The 24,023-nt window shown below is 40.2% G+C and overlaps 1 protein-coding gene across 4 annotated transcripts in view; it reads right to left on the minus strand.

Annotated features, from left to right (window-relative positions):
• Positions 1–24,023, minus strand: part of slc39a10 (solute carrier family 39 member 10) — a 37,605-nt gene that overhangs the window by 8,251 nt on the left and 5,331 nt on the right. For 2 of the 4 annotated variants that reach the window (XM_084954672.1, XM_084954671.1), the window contains exons 2-5: positions 15,227–15,305; positions 10,443–11,675; positions 9,377–9,554; positions 573–748 (exon numbers count right to left, since the gene is read on the minus strand). In XM_084954672.1, coding sequence (XP_084810798.1) covers positions 573–748; positions 9,377–9,554; positions 10,443–11,654 — 1,566 coding nt within the window. In that variant the 5' untranslated portion in view covers positions 11,655–11,675; positions 15,227–15,305. The other 2 variants (XM_084954674.1, XM_084954673.1) reach the window with 2 other exon arrangements.

Consider the following 24,023-nt stretch of genomic DNA (forward strand, 5'->3'; position numbering starts at 1 on the left):
ATCATTTTTATTTTACTCAAAGGGTTTTTAATTCTATTCTAATAACGTTTAATATAAAGAATTTCTCTTTTCTTTGACTTCATTAAATGTCTGTTACCATTTCACAGCGATAACATCAACGTGTTAAAAGTAACTCTACGAAGCCCGAACCATGAACAAACTATATAAGTATTTTTTTTATATGGAGCAAGCAATTTAGTTTTTTGGGGGACCAAAAAAACAAAAACACACTGATGATCTGGAGGTGTCACAACTCACAAAAACTCAGGTATCAAATATCACAATGGATGTGAATGGAAGTCGTTGGTGGTTCAGTATTTAAAAATGAAGAAACATGAAGCCACCGTTCTTCTGATTAACCCACAGAATCCACACGTTCTGGTTCAATTCATTTCCACTGACGGAGCAAGTTGTGCTTCTAGTTTTAGGCTCTTTGTCACAAAAAGGTCATTTCTGTTACCACTTTAACCCACTTCCATCGATTGCACAGGGGACTTAATGAAGTCGCCGCTAAGGCACCACAAAGACATTATTCCTGTGTTTAGAAGCTGCCGTCTGTCTTTTGTACTTACGTGAGGCAGCAGGTGAAGGAGAGCGTCACCACTGAGCGTGCCCACTGCCAACGCTACCAGAAAGGTGAGCAGGAACTTGAAGCACGATTGCTTGAGGATGGGCACGAGTACGACCCCCAGCAGAGACAGCAGGCTGATGATGGTGATGGACACAAATCCCCAAATCCAGACCCACACTGGAGGAGGAAAAATAAACACAGAGTAAATTAAATGATAAAATATGAGTATTATTTATCGGACAGCTTATTTTTTCCCCATTTGTTTGGTGAGGGCTTTTTATTTTAGAAAAGGTACAAAATAAACGCTTTTTTCCATTTCTAGTCAAACAACGAGAGACGACACCATCAGCTGCAGCTTTATCATCACATGGCTCACGGCTGCAGGTGTTTTCCCCCACATTGTTCACACGTGAAGGAAAGCATCCTCCAGAGGTTTTAAATCCATGTGTCCTTGTGATGACACACGATGCCTAAAGCAAAAAGCACGAGGTGACATTTCAGCAGAATTCTTCTCGCCTCATTTTTCATTCAAGGCCAGAGTCAAGAGACGTGAAGCGCCAGAGAAAAAGTGAGAAAGGTACACTATCATTTAAACTGTCAGTCGAGCTGTCAGCCCAGGACGGTCTCAGAAGCGAGAAAAAGTTTTGTCGTCAAACACGACAAAGTGTTTAATGTGGTATGAAATTCCATGTCGCACCAAAGCTGGTCTGTGCTCTCTAAAGCGATGCTGGTCCTTCACTGCTGACATTCACCTAAAGGACATCTATTGACTGAAACACTTAGTGCATGTAATGCACATATTACAGACAATTGACTTCAGGGAGGCTATTTGAGAACCATGACACGAAACACAAACAACACTCACCAGCATATTTCACAGACTTTTTTGTTAACTATAGTTCGATGTAGCAGCTGTTTGTGAGGCCAAACAAGTTTTCTCCAAACTGTTTTCCATATGACAAACTCTTTAGGTTTTGGTGGAGCTTCAGTCATGCATACAGCCGTATCACAGGTGACACAGAGCCAGCAGGAAAAACCAACAGGCAGACCTTCTCTCCTCTTCTATTCGGCCCCAGGTGGCGGAGCTTTTGAAGACATGATCTGAAACATGTCTTACACCTGACGGAGTGGTCTTTAAAGAGGCTGAATCAAGCTGTTACTGTACCATTACACAGCTGTGGGATTAAAAAAAACACTACCAAAGACATCTCTCCCCAAGCGCCAGGCTCACTACTCAGAAACAGGAGGCTGGAGATCCTCCTGGGGAAAGTATTGTGTACTGTGTACAAGTAGTGTGTCTGATGCTCGTAATTAGCTTTTGGAAAGCTACTCTTTTCCTCTGAAGCCATGAAAAAAGTCAGTATTTGACTTTAACAAATGGTAAATTGTCTTACATTGTCTAACATCTGGATTAGATGCACGCAACTAATTCAGACTCTCCTTTAATTTGCTGTCAGGATCTGTGTGCGATGGATTTACTTGCTGATGCCCCTTTGACAGTGGAGTGAATTCAGAGCACAGGCCGAAGCTGAGCACTGAGACTCTTTGAGCCATTTGGATTCAGGCTGTAACGTGCACGACATTGTGCTGATGTTTTTTTATTCCCTCATTAATTAGACCGACTTGGGCTAAAATCCTCATAAACCTCCCAACATTACTCTCTGCAGTTTATACCCCGTAATGACGGGCATGTTGGATACAGTTCACCAACATCAATTAAAAGGTTCTCCTCTCGCTGGCTCCTTCCCTCGGCTCTCCCTGTTCACTGTGTTCCCATACAGTACTTTGAACAAACTAAAAGATGATGCTGCATGGTGTTACACAATTAACTCGTGCCCGCAGGACTTCAGACTACTGGAAAATGCTTCATTTTGACATTTTATTAAAGTCTTCACAGATATATTCATCTTGGCCACAAGGCTCTGGGTGTGAACTGAAAGCCGGCCCACCTTCCATTTAAATCTTCTGTTTGTACAAGGCAGCCAATCGGATGAAAGCTGGCTTAAAAAAAGAGAGAGAAAGAAAAAAGCCTTGTTTGAGATACAGATTAAACTAAAGAGCTGAACAAAGACCCAGTTTAAGATAAATGAAGATGATTTTGTTTGTGGATGGTGATCATGTAAAGCTACTCAAGCTACTAAAGGTCCCCTTTTAAAAACTTTGACTCCAACGTGTTCAGAAAAGTGAACAGAAATAACTAAATCTTGCCTTTAATTCTAAATAATCCTGCCATCAAAATATTTCCTCTATGGAAAATGTTCCTCTCAAACTGGCAAAAGGGCGTGAATGACGAAGGCTTCTAACACGCCCACTTATAACATATGATTGCTCCTGGGCTCGCCATGTTTCCTCCCACTGCAGGCCGTGAGTCAGCACACAAAAATACCACAAAATGCATCTGGCACACCCAAAGGATACCAGCCAGGGAGCATCTGACTGATCTGCACTGCTGAGATTCACCAAGGCCTCAGTGGTTTATTCATGAATCATAACATGTATATATGCATATGAATATATAAAAAAAATTATGTTTTCTACAATTCTTTTCTACTTTCTACTTTGTTGTTCGAGGATATTTTCTTTTGGGGCGGAAGAAAAGTCAAAAATGTTTAATTCGTAGCTTTAACGGTTCTCTTGGACCAAAGCAAAGTGTTTGCATCCTAGTATGAGTCACTACATATGTATTTTTAATCCTACTTTATGGTAAGAACGATGGGAAAGCCTGTTTTTAAGCAACTATCAGTGATTAGAGTACAACAAAGAAGTTATTTCTCCTTCGTATGTTAAACTTCAACCTCAGTCCTGTGCAGATCGCTGATGCAAAGATGCAGTGAAGCATCAAGCCAGCAGCGGGCTTAGTAAAACAGGAAGGAAACGCTAATTTCAGGTAATCATACAAACAAGTTTTAAGAGTCACGTGACTTGTTGTAGGTCGGTGTTGTGTCAGCACAGCTCATATTTGTTGTGTATCCCTTCCAGCGTCTTCATGGATCTATTAGAGCTTCTTCGTTCAGTTAAAGAGGAAAAGATGTGCTGCGTTTCTGCAGAACATTTTACGCATTCTACTCCCACGAGAACCTTTGAAAAGTCAGCACTCTTTGCTCTGTCCTCTGCAGCTCACTCAAACAGTATGCTGAACCCGGCAGCGAGCGCAGCACAAGCCACGTCCTGCGTGAAAGCCCCTTGAGGCAGAAGCTGCTCAGCGATTTGACAGAAAACCAGAGAGCGACACTGAATATCAAGACACCTCCGACCCCTCTGGAGTTTTCTGAAGGTGGAGGACTTTTCCCTGCTGAAGTGGACTTTAGTTTGATGAAGGCAGTCACAAACAGAATCGAGTCGAGCTCGTCGTCCCCCTCCTTCCTTCTCTCTTAATATCACAGGACGATCCTGCCATCTGCACCTGTGCCAAGCCATACGTGGGAGTGAAAAGAAAGAATGCGGTCCGATGGTGCTTCTATTTAAAAATGAGCACGGCTTTGCAGAATCCCACTAAATAAAATAATCAAAATCATTTTTTTTATATAAATTCATCTCATTCCTGCCCTGAGGATGCTTCAAACATCAGCTTGTATTTTCAACCCCTGAAATGCTGTTTTATTTTATTTATTTTTTTACGTATCTGCAGAAATGTCACTGTTACCGCTAGCATCACAATGCTAGCATCCCCCCCACCTCAGCCAAAAGTGGACCTTGGGGATTTAAGAATCAGTCTGTGCATCATCCTGGTATTTTGGGGCATTTTAGGTATTAGTAACTGTATAATTGCTACAAACAAGAAACCCTCTTTATAATCACAACGGTGAGATTGATGGCCAAACCCTGATTGTTTGTTGCCAGCAGTTTTAGAAGCGTGACAGTAGAATTATACGAGTTATTCACAGCTCAGAGAACATGTTTATAAGTGTGCTCTACCTCTTGAAGCAGCAGACTACAGCTATTAGTCTCTTCAGAGCCGCTTTACTGATTCCACACATTACAAAGAGCGGCTCATCGTGAGACAAAACAGTCAATCTGTATTCAAATCTCTTCACTAACACTCACCTTGTTGTTTTTATCATAACCACCATTTTCAATGTACATTATATAAGTGAAGTTTTACAGATGAATGCTTTCCTATTTGTTGCTATCATGCGGAACAACGTGTAACCCTGAGAGGCAACTGTACATCAGCCAGACAGTCCATCGCCACATCACTGCAGGTCCTTCACACTCACGCAGCTCATCTCCCTCTCTATCTTATTACCTTTATGCAGCTGCGGTTGTGTGGGAGGGTGTATGTATGTGTGTGTGCTTAGGCGTAGACATGGAGGTGAGCAGGGGGTTGCAGCAGGGCAATTTAAAGACGGTGATAAGGGAACAGAGGAGAGAACCAACTTCTCTCCAATTACGCATCTCCTGTGAGCCACGGCTCAGAAAAATGGCCCCCGGTGTCGCTTAGGCTCTCCTAATTGGCACGGCGCAAAAAAGAGGGGAGTGGGGACCAGAAAGAAGTGAACTGCAAATTTTCCCAGCTCCCCCGCGGATGCCGGCAGGAGGTAAATGAGAGGCAGCTCTGCAGCTTGTGGTGACGTCTATGGTTGAATCTTGGTGCACCATTTCTGAAAATCTAGCGCCTATAGTTTTGCACTAATGAGGAGCCATTGCTGCCCTTTTGACTTGTTTGTGCAGTCCTCCTCGTCATCGTTACGGTTTTAAAAAATTATTATTATTAATGTTTTCAGGGGCGGCACACTTTTGCCTGAAGCCCGTATGGCACAGGTTTCTCCAGGAGGAAGTGTGTGCTTAACAATTAAGGCACTTTGGGAATGTCTCCAACCTCACAGCTGAACTTCAGTCCCTTTTGTCTAATTCTGTCCCCGGTGTAAACCTATCAAGTGTAAATCTGTCTTTAGTCACAAAAGCCACTCCTCTAATTAAAAGTGAATCTTATGACCCAAAGTCACTGTGATGTCTAATTTGCAGCATGTACACAAAAACAAACACACTTACACAGCAGGGGTCACACAAAACATGAGAACTCACAAATTGAGACAGAACTCATTATGCTTTTCCCTAATTTTCTGTCATACACAAACCATTATAATGCTGGATGTTCATATTAGACTTGGCCAAAGTTTCACATAATGAGGTCAGTCTATAGACTAATCCCACCAAGCCGAAAGACTCCGGCTGCTCAATTACAGCAGAAATCACAACTACAGTAATTACAGTTATTTTCCACAAATAATAACTATATTCAACTGTTTAATTTAACACCATGCAGCAGTAGCTACACTTGACCGAGATGAACACCATGTCTTAAGAGACCAACACGGAGACAGACAGAGTAAACTGTTAATAATCCTTCCACAGGTTCACCAATGGTAATTTTGGAGCTGCACTACACAGCAAGTAAGTCTGAGCTTTCAGGACACCGCTGTAAAGGAAGGAGGTGGGTGTGATTTCTATAGAAACGCTGAGCTTTGCTGTGAAAATTCATGGGAAAAAGTCTCATTGTCCCCTGGTTTGACTCACAGCTAGCTGCACACAGCAGTTCCTGTTGTTAGCCAAAGTCTGAGGACAACTAGTTTTATTAAGAATGAGCTTAACCTTGAAGGTTAAAGTTCTGAATTTTTTTCCAGCCTAACCTTGAAAAGTGACGTGAAATCAGTCCTTGACTAAATCGAATACCTACATTTTTTTTTCCTTATAATGTTTTTCTTTTAAATGTATTATTTTAATCTAGAGATTTTTTTCTCGTTATTATTATCCCCCTTCACACCTTCTCTTTGCACGGGACAGACACTCTGAAATAACTTAAAGGGAGGCTGGAGATGAACTCACACTGAACTTACAGAGGATGAGCTACACCGAGGCCCATTAAGTTAAAGAAAGATTATTTTTAAACATGAATCATGCAAAGCTACTCTAGCAGAATCCAAGAAAACAAATACAGAGCTGGAAACGAGCATAAGGTCCCCTTTAACTGCCACAACGTGATTACACTGATTATTACACAAGTTTACAAAATACTGTAATTCCAGATGGCTTTGTGTAATCTATTCTGAGATTTACATGCTGAGTCCACCAATATAAACACATTAATGTACCGTAAAGCGTAAATTCAAAGAAACCCAAAGATGTGCAGTCTGTCTTGTATTTTTGGTTAGCAGTAGCTGAGATTACTGCTCCTCCTTTGATTTGTACGAAGCTTTTATGGCTTCGAGTTTTATTTCACGACCTGTAACTCATTAACTTTTAAACGCTATGATTTCATAATTTGCATTCCCATAAACCTGAAAACGCTGTAAGGTCTCAGAGCAGGGCTTAATACCGACCTTCTGTCTTTATAGCTCCGCTTTTGTCCTCTTTCGGTTTTCAGATTTTCCTTTTTTGAATATTATTGATTGGAGGATGTGATCAGAATACAAACTGAGAGAAGAAAGCTCACTGAAAGAAAGAAGTAGTTGGGCACTCAAAGGGACACAAACGGTCCTTCTTTGCTCTATTTAGAAAAGACAAAAAAGGACCACTTGTTCACTGCCATGGCAACTGAAATAATTTAATAAGGAGAACAGACAGATGGAAAGCTCCAAACACAGACTGTGAGTGCTGCAGTTAGGTGTGTGAATAGCCCAGAAATGTCCCGTATTAAGATGATTGCAAGAAGGCCAACTGTAGCACATTAATGGGGTGATTCCACTATGACCTCCATCCTAATCAGCTCCTGATGCTCACGGTGAATTATGATAGCCTTTTCATATATACAAAACTGTAAACTTGCTTATAAAGTTTTGTGTTTTTTCACATATTTTTCTTTTTTCTGTTTAAAACAAAATCACTACTTTTAAGTCAGTTTAGTTTCATTTTGTTTACAATTTTAGTTTTTAGCGCTCAAAGTCACAGATTTCCTAGTCTCAGTAAACACACCAAAGCTGCCACCCTCTGTGTGTTGAAGACTTAAACTAAAGACATCCACAAATACATGTTTACATGAAGTCTATGCTTGATCTATAGTTCAGTTAACTCAAACATTTCCCAAACTTTTTTCTTTTTCTTTAGTTAACTATATAAAAAAGCCCTGAACCACAGATGAGATTCACAGTGGTTCCACAAACCTTCAGCCAACCTGACAGGCTACACACTGAGCAGAAACTCATGAGGTCAGGGTCATGCCTACAGCAGCAGACACCATAAAAAAACTATTGAGTGGTTTTGGAGGAACATTTCCGTCTTGAACAAAGGTTAGTGTGAGACAACCTTGCAGCAGGTTTGATATAAAGAACAAAGTACATGTTTAGCAGTAAGCAGGAAAAAGCCTCCTGGACAATGACGACATCGTTCACTGCTTTAAGTGACTCGAGTCTCAATTTTCACCAAGTCTACATTATTAGCGAGAACTGATGTTACGCCTTCCTTCAGCTGTAAATAAAACTCATGTTGTGTAAATACATGAAGCAATTTGAGCATAAGAAGCACTCTTCAACGACTGCTCTGGCTTCCAATACTCAGTTGTTCTTTTTTGTTAAATTAATGTCACTGCTCAAACTGCTCTCCTGTGTCTCCTCTGCAGCTCTGCACAGCAGAAGGATGCCGCAGAGGTATAGTTACACAAAAATCACATTTTCGTTTCCAAAACCTCGATCTTGGAGTCACGTTTGAGCGCACAAAAACAAAACTGTTATTTATTTATTTATTCGAATTAAAACTTTTCAAATTGTCAAAGTTGCCAAAATGAAAATGAAATGAATGACTATACAGAAGACAAGACGTCACCAGTTTAATGTTAAGTATATTATAAATAAAATGTGATCAACTCTACTCCGGATTAGTCTTAATATTGATTAAGAAAAACGCTATATACACCCACCGGCTGCTTCATTTGTTCCACCTTGTTAATGTGACAGGAGTGGCATCTCATATGGTCTTCTGCCGCTGCTGTCACCTTTCTGCTTCACAGTTTGCCGTGTTGTGAGTCAAACCAGAGCAGAGACGCTCTTCTGCATTGCAACAAGTGGTTGTTTGTATTGCTGTTGCATTCATATCAGCTCAAAGCAGTTTAGCGATAAGTAAAAACGTTCTTTTCCTTTTTTAAAGTATTTTATATATTATACTAAATATTTTAACATTTATATTTAATGTTTCTAATATTTTTTTTTAACATTTTTATTTATAACTCTCTGTTTTGGGTCCAGTTTGGCACACATTGCCCTGTCCCCTTGCTATCAGGCTCTGAAAATTAAAATAAAATAAAATCAGTAAAAGATAGTGGCAGTACCAGGAAATAAAAGTCTCAATATAAAATACGGCTTAACCATTTTAAAGAAACATTATATATTTTGCAGATCTTCCACTCTTCCCTAAGAGAGGAGCTCCAAGTTACGTAAAGAGAGCATTACATTAATGTTTTATGATGGGAGTCCCTGTGGTTTTACACTTATGAAGAAAGCAGTTTCCTATGGCCGATGGCATCAGACAAAAACCCTGACTTACAGTGTGCTTTGTTAACCACATTTTTAATGTTTCACTGTGACTTTTTCCTCTATTCCAATTTCTTACCACCATATTCAGTGTCTCAACAATTTCATAATAGTAGATGCTTTTTAGTCCACCTTCCGTGACTGCTTAGCTTGCTGGTCTCACACCAAGTATCCAAAACAAGGATGAAACACTGGCTTCAGCTGCATTTTGTCATCCAAAAGAATGAAATGAAAATAAAATGAGCACCGTGGACTGAACTAAGCAGCTGACACTCATTGAAATTAATATTTCTCCTTTCTGTGTGGTTTTTTTTTCCGAGCAGATCAATAAGTTTGCTCTTACCAGAACTGGCAGGCTCAAAGGCTTCCTGCTCCACATCCATCTGCTCGTAATGGAGGATGCAGACCCGCCTGTCTATTTGGTAGAGCAAGGCGGGACACAGATACGCAAACTGGCGGGGGGAGATGAGCGAGTCGGGATTGAGGCCGTAGTAGGTGAGGAGCTGAGTGAGGTTCAAACACTGGAGTGAGAAGGTGAGAACATGAAAATATAAATAAACACAGGGAACCACTGACAAAACTGAAAAACATTACAAATAATAGAATCACTTCTTGTAAAGTCAAATTTCACTCAAACACAATGTGAGCTGCAGCAAAAGACAGATTTTATGTTAAGGGAATTTCACTTTGGCAGTACTGACTGATCCAAACACATCCACGAGGAAAACCAACAATTCATTCAAAAATGCTGAGAGAGATTCCAAACACAGAAAACCAACACGATATAACAACTTAAGCAGTAGTGCAACAACAAACACTCGACTAAGCACTGATAACTTATTAGAACAATAGCATTTAAATAAAAATCTGATTTCTTGTGTCTGTTTATTTAATCCTTCTTGTTTTTTGTCCTTTTGTGAAAAAATACATATTTATTATAAACAAGTGGACTGTTTTCAAGGCTTTCAGATTTCCTCACACTATATTTAACTTCATCAGGGGGTTTATGTAATAGTTTTAGTTTGTCTGTCTGTTTTTTAGCGGGATTGCTTAAAACTTTATGGACAGTGTCACGTGTAAATTTGACCAGTTAATTGTTTTGATGTTCCCAAGAAGATCAAAATCTAGTCCAGATTCAAATATCCTGCTGGATCCATGGGCTCAATTAATGTATGACTTTGATGTTATTTTTAGAGTTGGCAGGAGTAACAGATCAATAAAATTAAAAAAAAAATGGCACAGGCTGCCAATCAGAAAATAGGTGGGTTAAAGATGGGGGAAAGGAAGCTTCAACTACTTGTTTCACACAGCGGAGGAGCCCAGAATGACGCAAAACTACCACAAAAGTTAAAAAAGCAAATTGGAAATCACAACAGGTGCATTTAATTGAAAAAGAAAAAAAATCTTACCTCCTCATGCTGATGGGTTAATCCACCTGGATGACCAGCTGGCATGGAGACCGGCAGAGTGGGCACGGGAAGTGCCCCCGGTGCCTCTCTCTTATCTTTATGAGAGTGGCTGTGACCATGTGTGTGGTTATGGTCATGAGTGTTGTCATGGTCGTGGTCATCAGATGCAGGTGTGTGAGAAGATGTGGTTTTGTCTCGCCCTCGCTGTCCTCTGACTCTTCCCGGTTTCCGGGGTTTCTTGGGTCGGTTTTCTGTCGGGGTGGGCTGCAGCCTCTGGGGCACCTGAGATGGCTCCAGCTTTTCCTGGTCGAGGTGAGTGCCGCCTATGTCTGTGTGCACTTCATGAATATGATTGTAGTCATGTTCATGATCACTGTGGTTGCTGTGGTCGTGATCAGGGTGAGGCTGAGAAGACAGGTCCCTGTGGTTAACCTGCTGGTGTTTGTGCTCTTCATCATGTGTGTGATTGTGATTGTTGTGGTCGCCAAAGTCGTGTGTGTCATGTTGATGGTCATTCTCCTCTACCTTAGTGTGATTGTGATTGTGATCGTGATCATGTTCATGGTCATTTTCATGTTCATGATCGTGATCATGTTCATGTTCATTTTCATGGTCATGATTGTGATCATGTTCATGCTCTGTCGGTCCACCAGTGGTTTGGCTGCACCGAGTGGGAGCTCCTTCTGTGTGTGGATGCTGAGAGTCTTGTTTTTGGTCTGGACGCATCTGTGTGGTGTGACTGTGCCGGTGGCCCTGGCCCTGGCCGTGGCTGTGGCCAGCGTTAGTGGATGAATGTCCGTGCAGCATATCCAACACCTCGAGGTGGGCTACATGGTCATGGCCCAGATCCTCATGATCCAAATCTACAACCTTCACTTCTCCCAATCCCAAGCTAAACAACAGACTCTGAAAGCCCTTGAAATCTAACCGGTCTTCCTGGCCATAGCGCCTGAAAAGCTGCTGGATGTAGAAGCGCTGTTCCTCCTCAAGAGCATCCCCAGCGTGCCCACTCTTGGACCCTGGGGACTCTGTGACCCCTCTCACGTATGGAGCCTCAGAAATCTGCAGGTCGCTGTGAGCGCTGTCATGATCATTGTGGTGATGCCCATCGTGCTGATGGTGGTGTCCTCCTTCATGGCAGTGGCTGCACTGATGGAAGAGGAACGTGAGCACACACAGGAAACAGAACTTGGTGTGCATGTGGACTCGCATTGTCCCCTCAATTCTCGTCACCTGCAATAAATAAATAAATGGATAAATAAGTAAAAGAATAAGACCGTGACAAAAGCACTGAACTGATCTAAAGCCTGGATTCCTGTTGTACTTGCCTGTTATAGCGTCAGGCTCCCATGGAGCTAATGCATACTTCTATGGTACACTGTAATGTAAATTCTCCATAGATGGGTCTGCGTGGTCTCACAAACTAAGCAGACATGTGGACATCAACTCATGGACACAAGGGGAAGTGTTAAGTGTAATCTAGCCTTTTTAGTCCCAAGTAAAACTTCACAATTAATCTTTTCTTTTAAGATAATCAGCACCATTGAGAACACTGCTGAGTTGTACTATGCTGATTAGTGCATCAGCAAATCAATCTACGAGAACAAATAAAGGCCTTTTATTTAGCTTTGCATTTCATTAACTTTTACTTTTAAGTTTATTGTATTTTGCATCTTTTTGTTTTCCTTGATAAGTTTGTAGTGCAGTAAAAATCATTTTTAAAATAATGTTATTTCACTTGTTGAAACCCATTTTAATATACTTGATATAGTTTTGAGTCTAATGAGTTTTAATTTGTATTAATTTATGTGGCTACACAACATGTTTGATCATAAGTAAAAAATAAAATAAAAAATCATACTTATTCATTTGGAATATTATTTTTAGCAGTGAGGATATATTTCCTCATTGTCACCAAATCATAGTGAGGATCCGAATCTTGATTTATTCATCTGGTACATCTAGATGTGTCATTACAAAATATGTATTTATATGCAAACAAAACTTATTTAGTTACTTTCCTGTTACTGTTTCCCTTGATTTGTTTCTTTGGATAGCAGCTTTGATTAAACAGTCAACGATGATTAAATCACCTCAATGAGACTCTGGTTACAGTCAACAAACAACACACCTTAATTATGGTCTGGCCTTAGGTAAGAACAAATAAAACGGACACAGTTTCACAGTGAAACTATATTTTCTTGCAATCTTTTTCAAAATGTGGCAATGCAACAAGGAATAATAAAATCTTCCAGAATAAAAGCAAACAACCAAATGTTATTGGTCTATGGTACATATGGGAACTCCATATAAAATAAGAGTAATTACAAACACGAGCCACTAGTATCAGATTACACAATCCTGAGATCATTCAAATCTGCGATCGATATCAGGCCTACTAACACAATAACACACTGACATCCTCCAGTTTAAAAGTTCACATACAACGTTAGACACACACAAAAAGATGCGAGATAAAAAGCTGGCACACCACAGATAAAAAGACAATTCAAAGCTGCTACCTCCAGCTTAGAATAACAGATCTAATGACTGAATCACAAAGCCTTCTGGAGCATAAATTTGTGTAACAAATTGCTTGTTTTCCCCCTACTTTAAAATGCCTGAAGCAGCAGTATCATTCCAGTCAAATGATCCTCATAAGGTCTCTCGTGAAGCCCGTGGGTGGGTGATGCGAGAGAGGAGGTGTGGAGAGAAATAAAGAGAGGTCATATGAGGAATACTGCTGGATAATGGTGCGATGGCACACAGAAGAGACCAGACAAATGTGTGTAATCGCTCCTCCACACACACACACACACTTCAGCTTGTTAGTAAAGTTTATAGTGGATTTACAGCATGCACATCATAAGGGAATAAATCTGTGTTGTGCAGACCACAAATACTGTTGAAAACAAAGAGGATGATAGATCCTTCTCACAGCTGTCAAGGCTGCACAACAGACTGCACACTGTAGGCATGTGTGAGAACCACAAACAAAGAACATCACAATTTAACTGCATTGATTTCTTTCTGGATATCCACAAAACAGCAAGAAATATCAAAATAGAAACTCAAAGGAAAGGAAACAGATCTGTGCACAAAAACTTTCCTTGGTTAAGAGTATAAGGAGAATCTATCCAATGACAATATTTTATCTTAGGATGATGCATAGTTTATCTTCCTATAAGATAAAAATATCTCCTTACATGCGTCATACCCACAACAAAAAAAGCCTTTTAAATCTATGCACCCAACCAGTGACGCCTTCTGATACAAATATATTTCCACTCAAATTTATAACAAATGGAAAATTCTAGAAGAAGCCAATCAACATAAAATCAACGCCCTATTCATTCATCGGTGCCTTAATCACTGTCCAGACAGCATCAGTAGCTTATCAGCCAAAGACTGTTAGCTCATAATGGAGTTCAGAATCAGTGTGTTACAGACTTTTGCAATATAATGTCATTTTTTTGTTTTAAATGAACACCATAATTGTTGCTCTCTGCACCAATTACAGTAAACAGACCCAAACCTCTACAAACACATTTAAACCGCATTCAAGCAAACACCTTCAAAAGGTGGTTAAACATTTCAAAACCACAAAAAATTCAGTTACTTAATCCCAGCTTCACTCTGAAACTAAAATCAAGCCAACTTACCACAGTGTGCTCTTGAATGAATGGTGTGTGAAATTTGAATGAGGGCGTTCTGACTCAAGGTTGCAGTAGTTAAGTGTGGTTAGAAGCATACTTCACCGCTGCCAGCAAGACGGTGTTTATAAACATGCGACAGCAGTGACCTATGAACCTAACAGCAGATAGGTTGGGGCAAAGCAAGACCTATTTTTAAGAGCACACCCTCTCAGCAGCAACAGAGCCTGCAATGTCTCCTGAGTGGAGTCTTTGTTGTGCTTGGCCTTTATTGGAAACAACAGAATCTCTATTGAGTGCTACAGTTTAATTGTGTGTTACAAAAGCTAATGTAAAACGTAAGCAAGACAAATCAATTTTAAGGGATATTTTTTTCCTCTCTGGAATTTTTATGTTCACATATACATGAATTGAATATAAAATTGATTTCACTGAGCGGTCAGAGAACTGTTGAATCGCAGTTGTTTCAGTACATGTTAAGAAAATAATCCTATTATCACCAGTGTTTCCCACACACACACACTTTACTTCCGTGGGCTGCTGAGGTGTATAAACAGGTGCCTATGTACCTTGTTTGGCAACTCATATTAGAAATCTATCTATTCCTGTCTGAGGGAACAGAACCAATCAGACAATCCTCTAAATTTGTGTTTAAAGCCCCAGCTGTCATGTTGTCCCTACAGGCTGTCTTGCTAGCCAAGCTACTGTTGTGGGAATCCTTGATATCATTCAGCTGCTTTCCCAGAGAGGACATTGTCCCACGCTGGGATGAACTCCAACACTGTCTTGTACTGCAGCTGGTCGGTAGATCCACTATGAGCTAGATCCACTAACAGAATCTGAAGCAACCGACACCAGTTTAAGCTCAAACACAGAAAGTATGTTGTATGAATGATTTGCAGAGGGAAAAATAAAAACAAACTTGTTACCCACCAAACAGGTCTCTGCCTTTCAACACAGATAAGTCAGACTCTTTGCCTTAAACTAAATGTAGACTACGTGTTCACAAGGCAATTTTGAGCCAAGAAAAACCCTGACACATTTCCCCACATCCCCAACACAGTCACACACAGAACCTGAATCTGTGGGAAATCTGCTTACACAGCACACTGCAGTAAGTTTTTCACTTACCAAACACTTCTTTGCCTGCTTGGCCCCCAGTCTTGGTGTAATTAAATGGGGGTGTAACAACTCTTCTGAAACTTGCACCCTGAAAAAAAAGGGAGGCAGAGAAGTGAGAATCAGTCTTTCGCATTAAGAAAAGGTGATGAAGCATTATGGCAGTAACAAGCTCAACATCTAGGCGTAGCTACATGGTGGAGGGTCTCCACTTTGATGACCTAAGGATTTCCTGGTCCTGCTGGCTTCATCAGCTGTTGACCTTCAGCTTGCACTGAAATGGTTCATGGCCCAGTGTGAAGCAGCAGTAATGAAAATCAGCACAACCATATCTCTACTATGTTTCTTAGGTGGAAAAGAGTGGAGTGTCCAATCATAGTCTGGGACAAGTTGATGCCCCAAGTATCTCGGGGTCTAGTTCATGAGTAAGACAGAATGGAGTGTGAGAGTGACAGACTAATAGGGGCAGCTATATTGATATGTTGCGGTGGAGAAAAAGCTGAGTGTAAAACCTTTTGATTTACCGGTAAATCTGGGTTTGTACCCTCACCCATGATCATGAACTCTGGGAGAATGAGGTTCCGGATACAAGCTGCAGAAATTAGTTTCCTTCTAAGGTTTGCTGGTCAAGGTTGCTAGATCTGCTGGTCCTCCACCTGGAAAGGAGCCAGTTGAGATTGTCCACCTCTTCCAGATGGCCCACCATCTAGGCAGATGGGTAAGAAGAGGTGGCCAGGATGAGGGAAGTCTAGGCTTCTCTGCTTGGACTGCTGCTGCAAATTGCCTCTATCATTTAGATAAGTGGTAAACAATGGAAGGATGGATGGAAAAATCAGACTTCATGGACATATCTTCTGGGTCTGAAAAGGAAAGCCCAGCTGAAAATGGCTTAAACCCAAATACCTGCAGGGAGTGACTTTCCTTGCCAAAAGACGTACTAGAAATGTGTTTACTGAGATCATAGAATAAGGTAACTGGAGATTAGTTATATATAAGCTTCAAAAGAACAGCTCATGGACTCGATGGGGGGTGGCTTTCAAATTTCAGTGATATTCATAGACAAATTCATTTTGTAGACTTTGGTCTTCAGAAGGAGACACAAAGCCAGCCTGCAGTGTGAGCCTGTAGTCTCACAGTTTCAGTGCTCATAACATCTGGTTTCAGAAAGAAAACATGACAATGGCAAAAACACTCTGCTTTTACAAACCAATGGATAACATCACAGTGATGTCCATCTTTTATATACAGTCTAATGTAACCTGCAACATCTCAGTACCTTCTGCAGGTGACCCAGACCGTTGTACTACTGCATAATCTGTACTTGATCTTGTTTCTTTAGATATCTATACTTTAGATATTAAGAATTTGGGAAAGAAATTACCTTGTCAATGTAAACCTCTAGTGGATAAGCAGCACAACCTCTGGCCAATTTGGCCAAGGAACTACAACCATTATAGTGAGACAATAAGTCCAAAAATAGAGCAAGGCCACATCGAGGCAACAGAATTAGATCTTGAGTGATACATATTCCCTGAGGACGATGGTGGCCAAATTTAATCTTTACACCTGAGGACAAATGGATAAATCTCACAACTAAAACAGCACACACAAAGACAGAAATGTGCATTTGCATTCTTGTTCTCAGATGGTGTGTGCGTGCATGGTGCAAGAAAGAGTGGATGCATTGTTAACTTCTTTTATTTAATAGTTTTTAGTTAACATTGCTGTTTGCACCTTCTTGTGATTGCCAGACACAGCAATAAAAAGAACAAGAAAGAAGTGCAGTTTCACCGAATGTGAATCTGAGACATTTACCAGAGAAGCGGAGAAAAGGAAATGGGTTTTTTATGTTCTCAGCTCTGGGATCACAAACAGAAGCAAAACGACCGAAAGGGAAAGGCTATCAACTCTAAGGTGACAGAAATTTAGCTTAGCCAAGGGAAGAAAATTAAATCATTACGCATCAGCGCAGTAATTTATAGTACCCATAATCACCAATTAAAACTTAGTAAACACTAAATGGCTTTCAGTGGCTAACTGCACATATTAGCACCACCTGTATTAATTACCTGTTTTGACTACACTCTACAATATTAGGCTTGACCTGACCAAGAAAATGGTCTGAAATCTGACTCAGTTTATATGGTGGAAATGTATTTTTGTTTTTCTATAAATGTTAATAAATCTGACATCAGAACATGCCAAGAACACCACCATGTGCCCTGACCTTTAAAAACAAAAAACAAAAAAACATGGCTGCATCTAGGGCTGTGCGATATGACCAAAATCTCATATCCCGATATTAAGACGTCTATCGTCCCGATAACGATATAAATCACAAGAATGTAACATTTTCTGTAAATTCGGTGAATCTCGGGCAGCTCGACTTGGTGAAGTGTTTCCAGCTGGGCGTCGTGTACCTGGAGTCGAGTGTTTTAACCGATGCATGAAACGATACATTTTTAGACGTAAGTTGTAACGCCCGCCGTTTTCTTTGTGAGTATTTATTACACGGCGTGCTGCGGAGAAAAGCCTGTTCTAACGTTTGAGTCTAAGGTTTATTTTTTAGCACCTGACGGCTCTTTTTGCTTCTCATCCGTAAATAATCTGCATACTCTTTCACGTGATTCGGTTTATTTTGAAGAGTCTCAACAGGATCTTGAACTTTATTGTGAAAGGTTAATGTGGAAACTAAACCAGCGGACACGCGATGGTTTTGCCGTCGTTGTTGCTAACAACAACGCATAAAAACAGGCGCTTGTCCATCTGTAGTGTGGTTATATTAAAAATAAGACAAAGAGAGAACTTTAGGAAATTAATATAGGCACTACAGTGACCATCCACACCATGAAAAAAATATTGCCCTAAACAGTTTATTTTACAACACCACAAAACAAACGATAGCGTAAAATGAAACGATAGACGTTTTTATATCGTTATCCGATATATATTGTTATATCGAACAGCCCTAGCTGCATCTGGATATTTGTAGCTTAATCACCAGGCTGGGTGGCTTTTCTTTAGCACCTTCTGAGATAAAAGTGGTAAATGCCCAATGTGCTTACATGAACAGTATAAGGCAATACACCAAATGAAAACTGTTGAATATTAAGGCTGTTCTTCCTTCCCTGAGGACTTCAGGAACACTGAATTGTGCCATTTACGCGCCCCCAAGGAGGGGAAAGCTACAACCCAACTGTGCATCTGCAACATAGACCAGATGCTCCCATCCCCATTTTAAAAGCTTTTGATCACTAGCAGCTTTAAAGTCTCACCCTGACTTTAAACAGTATCTAGAAATCTCTCAAAGAGATGAACAGATGAAGAAAACTAAAAAAAAAAACCCACCACTGCTGAATTCATTGTTAGGTTCTTACGTATGTTTGTTTCATAAGAGGAGCAAACCTCTTATTATGGTCCACCAACAGCACTCAAACCCTGAAGGGTTTTACTTAAGCACACTTCGGTCCAGAAGTCAGCTGTGTGTAATATTAGTTTAGGTGATACTCCAAATGACAATGGTGCTATATTATATTAAAAAAGAGACACTGAGCATAACTACTATTGTTCTACAACACACAAAATTAGAGAATATCTATAAGGTCTAATAATAGTTTATCTGACTGACTCCTGATTCATTCTGCCAACTGGAGCTACCATATGAGCAGGAATGTGTTATCTCATTGCCAAATGACTAAGCCGTACAGCTGAAAAAGCTAACATTATAATACTTATAAATGAATCTTTAAAAACATGTCCTCGTTTCTCCTCAAAGTTGCTGGTAACTAAAGGAATGCTGTTATTTCTCTGCAGGAAAAAAAAGAAAAACCAACTTTGACCCGTAAGCTGGTTCATATGATTCTCACACGACCATACACATACCTCTCATCTCAGCATGAGGTCTGTGTCTGCAGGGAAACAGGAATGAAGCAAAACATCAATTCTGGTACTAAAGACATGTAAGTGAAACCTCTCGTGTTCACTGTTACAAAACAAGTATATTGGTTTGTGCCAACAAGACCAATAAAAGAAAAAATTTAATAAGAGACTTGTGAGGCTGGGAGATATATGCACATGGGTACTTTCTCACACTGCGTATTTGACTACAACTCTTTAGAAATGTAATTCTACTTAAAAAGCAATAAATGTACACATGGTTTCCCAAGTATTGCAATATTTTGAGCCCTTGAAATGTGATAAATCCCCCCAAAAGTCAGGCAGTTTTACAGACCTGTGATGGTTACATCAGAGCGGATTAAGCCTCCACTTTTTGATCCACACCACTAAGCCGGGAAGCTACATAACTAAAACCGTGAGCCAAGTGGGGAATGGGAACACAACTTTTTTCTTGAGACAGGAAAAAAAAAAACATGTCAGAGAAGAGGGTTTTCTTAGTAAGGCCTCAGGCCCAAATAAGAGGGCAGATGTCAGCTGCCACATGGACAAAACTGCCAGCAGATGGTCTGAGGAAAAAATGAAGGACCACAGTCACAGTCTGGCGTGGCAGGAGAGGAAACATATGACACACCTGAGTTTAGGTCATGCATCTCTGCAGACAATCACCAAAAACAGCAGGGAACATAATAGGTTGTGAATTGTTTTTTTATCTCACACATAACTGCTGTCCTAAGCGGTCATTCAACAGTGGTGAGACATTACAGCACTGACACACAACAGCAAACTGTTACAGCCTAGCTTAACTGCCTCATAAAGCACAAGCAAGTCTACACTTTGCGGTTACAGAGGGACTACTTTTGTCAAACCGTGGACAAGCATTTACCAATGTTATTGGTAACAACAATGATAAAGGTAGTCATCTCAACAGGTGAAACCAGCAATCCTCTTATCAGAAGTAGCTATTCTGTATATGCATCACCTAGCATAAGAACCATCTCATCATGAGCTGCAGTGCAGGTTTCATTGCAGCAGACTCAGCACAGGTGGTAGGTGAAGACTACTACAAACTGATCCCAAGGTACTTTGTCAGCAACTGAAAAACATGGTAAATGAATGACCAAGAAATCCTTCCAAAAGCCCTTAAATGTCCATGTAAAACAAATCTGAGAAAACAAGGTTGGCACATGCCATATGGTTAAACCCCAGTATCCCACTGGGATTTGAAAATAGGTTGTCGGCTTCTGTGACACCTTCAGGTTCACATGTAAACAGACCGCAACTCCCCTTAAACTCCTTGCAGTCAGAGAGCGCGACAATGTTGTACAAACATAAACATCTTTTCTGCATGATGCCACTGACTCACGCGTACACTGATGCTGAATTTGCTGTTTACAGCCATGGATTCTGCAGGCAAATTCAAGAAGCAGCTAAATGACACGAGGTTGCTGTGGTGAGACGCAGGTGCATGGCTGATGCTCTGTGGCCTGGAAGCGTGCTCATCACAGTGCAAAAACAGATTCAGACTGCAGTGCTGGATAGTGTACATACAAGTGAACTCAACTATCAGCAAAGGAATACACAATGCAAAAAAGACAACAAAATAAATGACACCTTCCCCAAAATATAGAGTGATCCTTACCTCTGATTTAAAAGTATGCCCAAAACATTTGAACAAAGGCACAAATTCACGCCGGACAAATGCAGAATGTGGACCGCAGCACTAACATAAGTAACAGGTTGACTGTTTTGAGTCCAGTGATTTAACAAATTTGTGCAGAGAGGCGGGGAGGCACGGAGGGGGAATGTGTGTGTCTGCGTGTCTGAGCAGTCAGGGATCGACCACCTGACCAACTACTTGTGCATAGATGTGTGAAAACAGCTTGATGTGTAATACCAGGACATTCTGCCCATTTTATTATTTGACTTTTGATGTAAATTAGTTACGTGTAAACCTGAAATGAACCAAATGCCCCCTAACAGTGTTGTCTCATATCTGTTCATGAAAAATTAAAAAAACAAAAGAATTTAAACTACTGTACCTCCTGATATCTGCACCACTGATCCAAGTCATGTCTACTCAAGTTTTTCTTACACAAGACTGAGATTAGATTAGTTATATTTATTATCATTTCGCACATCTTTGTATCTGGGGCAACTGGAAGACATTAGAAACATTCAACAACAACAGGCTCCAAAACAGTGACTTTACTTTAGCACAACAACGCACAAGTAACACACCTATCACCTTCCAAAGCACACAGGACGCACAGCACTGTGTTTTTCTCAGCACAATTTTCTTGGACACTTAAAATCTTACTGAGTCTGCAATAAAGCAGAAGGTTCGAATACTTACTTAACAACTGCTAGTTTTAAGTCACATAGTCAGCTAACCACAAAAGACACTTAGCTTAATTTTCTGAACATACTACCTTGTGATACTCAAGAACACGCTAATCCTCGTCACTGGGCTGATGGTGAAACGAATAAATACCAGGACCTCCGTGTGGACGCTCTTCAGTTACAACATGGCAGCAGTGATACTCTGTGCGGAAGCCTTTGCAGTACTGACTTTACCACAATAAAGTATCTAACCTTTGCCCTCAGCACAGGTGTTCCTTAACTAAAGGTAGTTCAACTCCAGACAGTGAAAGTTAAAGCCACTGGAAAGACTTTATCACCCAAATCAGATTCCAAGGTTATTGTTACCTGAAGCTAAACTAGAAACTGAAATCAGGTGTTTAAAAATAACATAAATGGATAAGGAAGAAAAAAAACTAAAGCAGTATTTTGCACTTACAAACCAACTGCAATGAAACATACACTTAGCCACTCTATAGCACCGCACCATGTTCTGCATAATTTCCTGATTTAATTACAATTAACAGGGAAGTAATGTAAGTAATTAGTAAGACTAATTTTGTGGTCAAAGTAGAAAAAAAAATCAAGTGACAACGTTAGATTTAAATCAGTGGCTTATGGTGAAACAACAGAACATTATGGCCAAATGCCATTTTAGTAATTACACTGCAGGACAAGCCTTACAGAAAAAAATTGGTTATAAACAAAACAAAAAAAACACAGGCTACAAATAATGTACAAGCATTTATTAGAGAAAAATCACTAAAAGGAATTGTAGGGTTAGTCCCGGGCTTGTTAATCACATTAGTGTTTGCCCAGTTAGACAGTGTTGGCCTCCCTTTGGCAATTATTGCCCAGCTCTGGCACTCCAATTGTGTCAGCCAGACTTGATCCAGCCTTGGTTTTTGGTAAGTGGTGAGCAGGTCAGATGTGGCCCAAATGTCCTAGTTCATATAATACACACTCAGGACAGAAAATTTACTTTGTGATGTGACCAGTGCTTTTTTTTTTTTTGGCGCTTGCCATCTCTGTATCCCAGTGTAATCCATAAATAAGCAACAAAACCATCTTCAAACACTTTCACATACATGCCTGTTTTTTCTCCACACAGTAAGCCAACTTTAGAAGTTTAGCAAGCAAAACTGAGACCAAAACAATTTAAGCTACAGCATTCAAGCTAGTGTGCATTTGATGTGAAAGATAAATTTGGTCCCACACTCATAATAGATGAACTAAGAGGGTTCCCATCTGTACTTGCTGGAGCCAGATGTTTTTTTTGTTTTTGTTTTTTGTTTGGGGGGGGGGGGGTTCAGCACTGTTTCAATCATATATCCTCCTCTTAAGATTCTTCATGACTTTTAGTGGTTCTTTAGTGCATTACAAAGCAGCATTTTTTCATTCAGCCCATTAAGCATTTAAAATGTACAATGATTCTTCTGTTTCTTTACCCGGTATCAGACAAACTTTGATTGTCAGCTGATCGTATGACATTTGACTCTAGAACACGCAAGTGAACAGCCCAGGGTCTTTGATTTTGTCATATGACCAAAAGAAGTTTCGTGGCTTGTTCAGATGCAATTTTCCAAACCTTTGCATTGCTGTCTGCTTATTCAGAAAGAAGAGACCTTCTCCTGGGAGCCTCTTTCCAACAAGTTATACTTGTTTTTTCTCATTGTAATGTCATGAACTTTAATGTTCAACATGCTAAGTGGGGCTTATAGAGCCTAAAATGCAGGTCTTGCTTGTGTTTTTCCCCTAGTTTTTCTGACCACTGACCTTGGGGTGAATTGGCTGCTATGTTGACTTCTGGGAAGATGGACAACTTGAATGTTTTCGAGTTGTGAATAACTTTTCTCCATGTGGAATGGTAGACTTCCAATTGTTTGGAAATGACCTTATAACCCTTTTCGCATTGAAGGACAGCATCAACTGCTTCTCTAAGCTCAAAGCTGATGTCTTTCCTCCTCGGCAACGTGTTAACACACCTGAACGATCCAGACCACAAAACTGCCAAAACTTCTTTTAACAAAGAATCACATTTGTATTTGCTTGGTGGCACCTGCCTGCTACTTACCCTCTTAACCCCCACAAAATTATTTCTACTTAGTCTTTCCACATACAGCTTCTACACCTTGGCTTATTTTGTTAAATAAATAATGGCATAGTATAAAATGTTGTTTTACTCACATGAGGTTTCTTATCTAACGAGATTTTTTGTTTTGCTGTAAAAACCTTAAAATCAACAGAGGCCACACTGTATTCACATGACTGCATATGGCAAAAAAGTTTAGTATCTAAGCTTAAAAATTACAGGATAAACAGACCTGTATTGTAGAGTAATCTCAGCCTTGGTTTAAGACTGCTGGTTTACAACAACCCTTGTATTATAAACTGAAGCCCTTAAGTTTGAAAATCAGTGGTATTTGCAAACTAGAGAAAGTCTAACATAAGAAACTACTGATTGCATTATGGGAATTACAGGATCCAACATAAGCTACTCTTATTAAGGTGCCTACACACTCTGATTTCAGCAATCTTATAAGTTCATCACAAG

The sequence above is a fragment of the Perissodus microlepis genome, chromosome 16 (genome assembly GCF_051167445.1).
Source record: "Perissodus microlepis isolate ML-2025 ecotype Zambia chromosome 16, ASM5116744v1, whole genome shotgun sequence".
NCBI lineage: Eukaryota > Metazoa > Chordata > Actinopteri > Cichliformes > Cichlidae > Perissodus > Perissodus microlepis.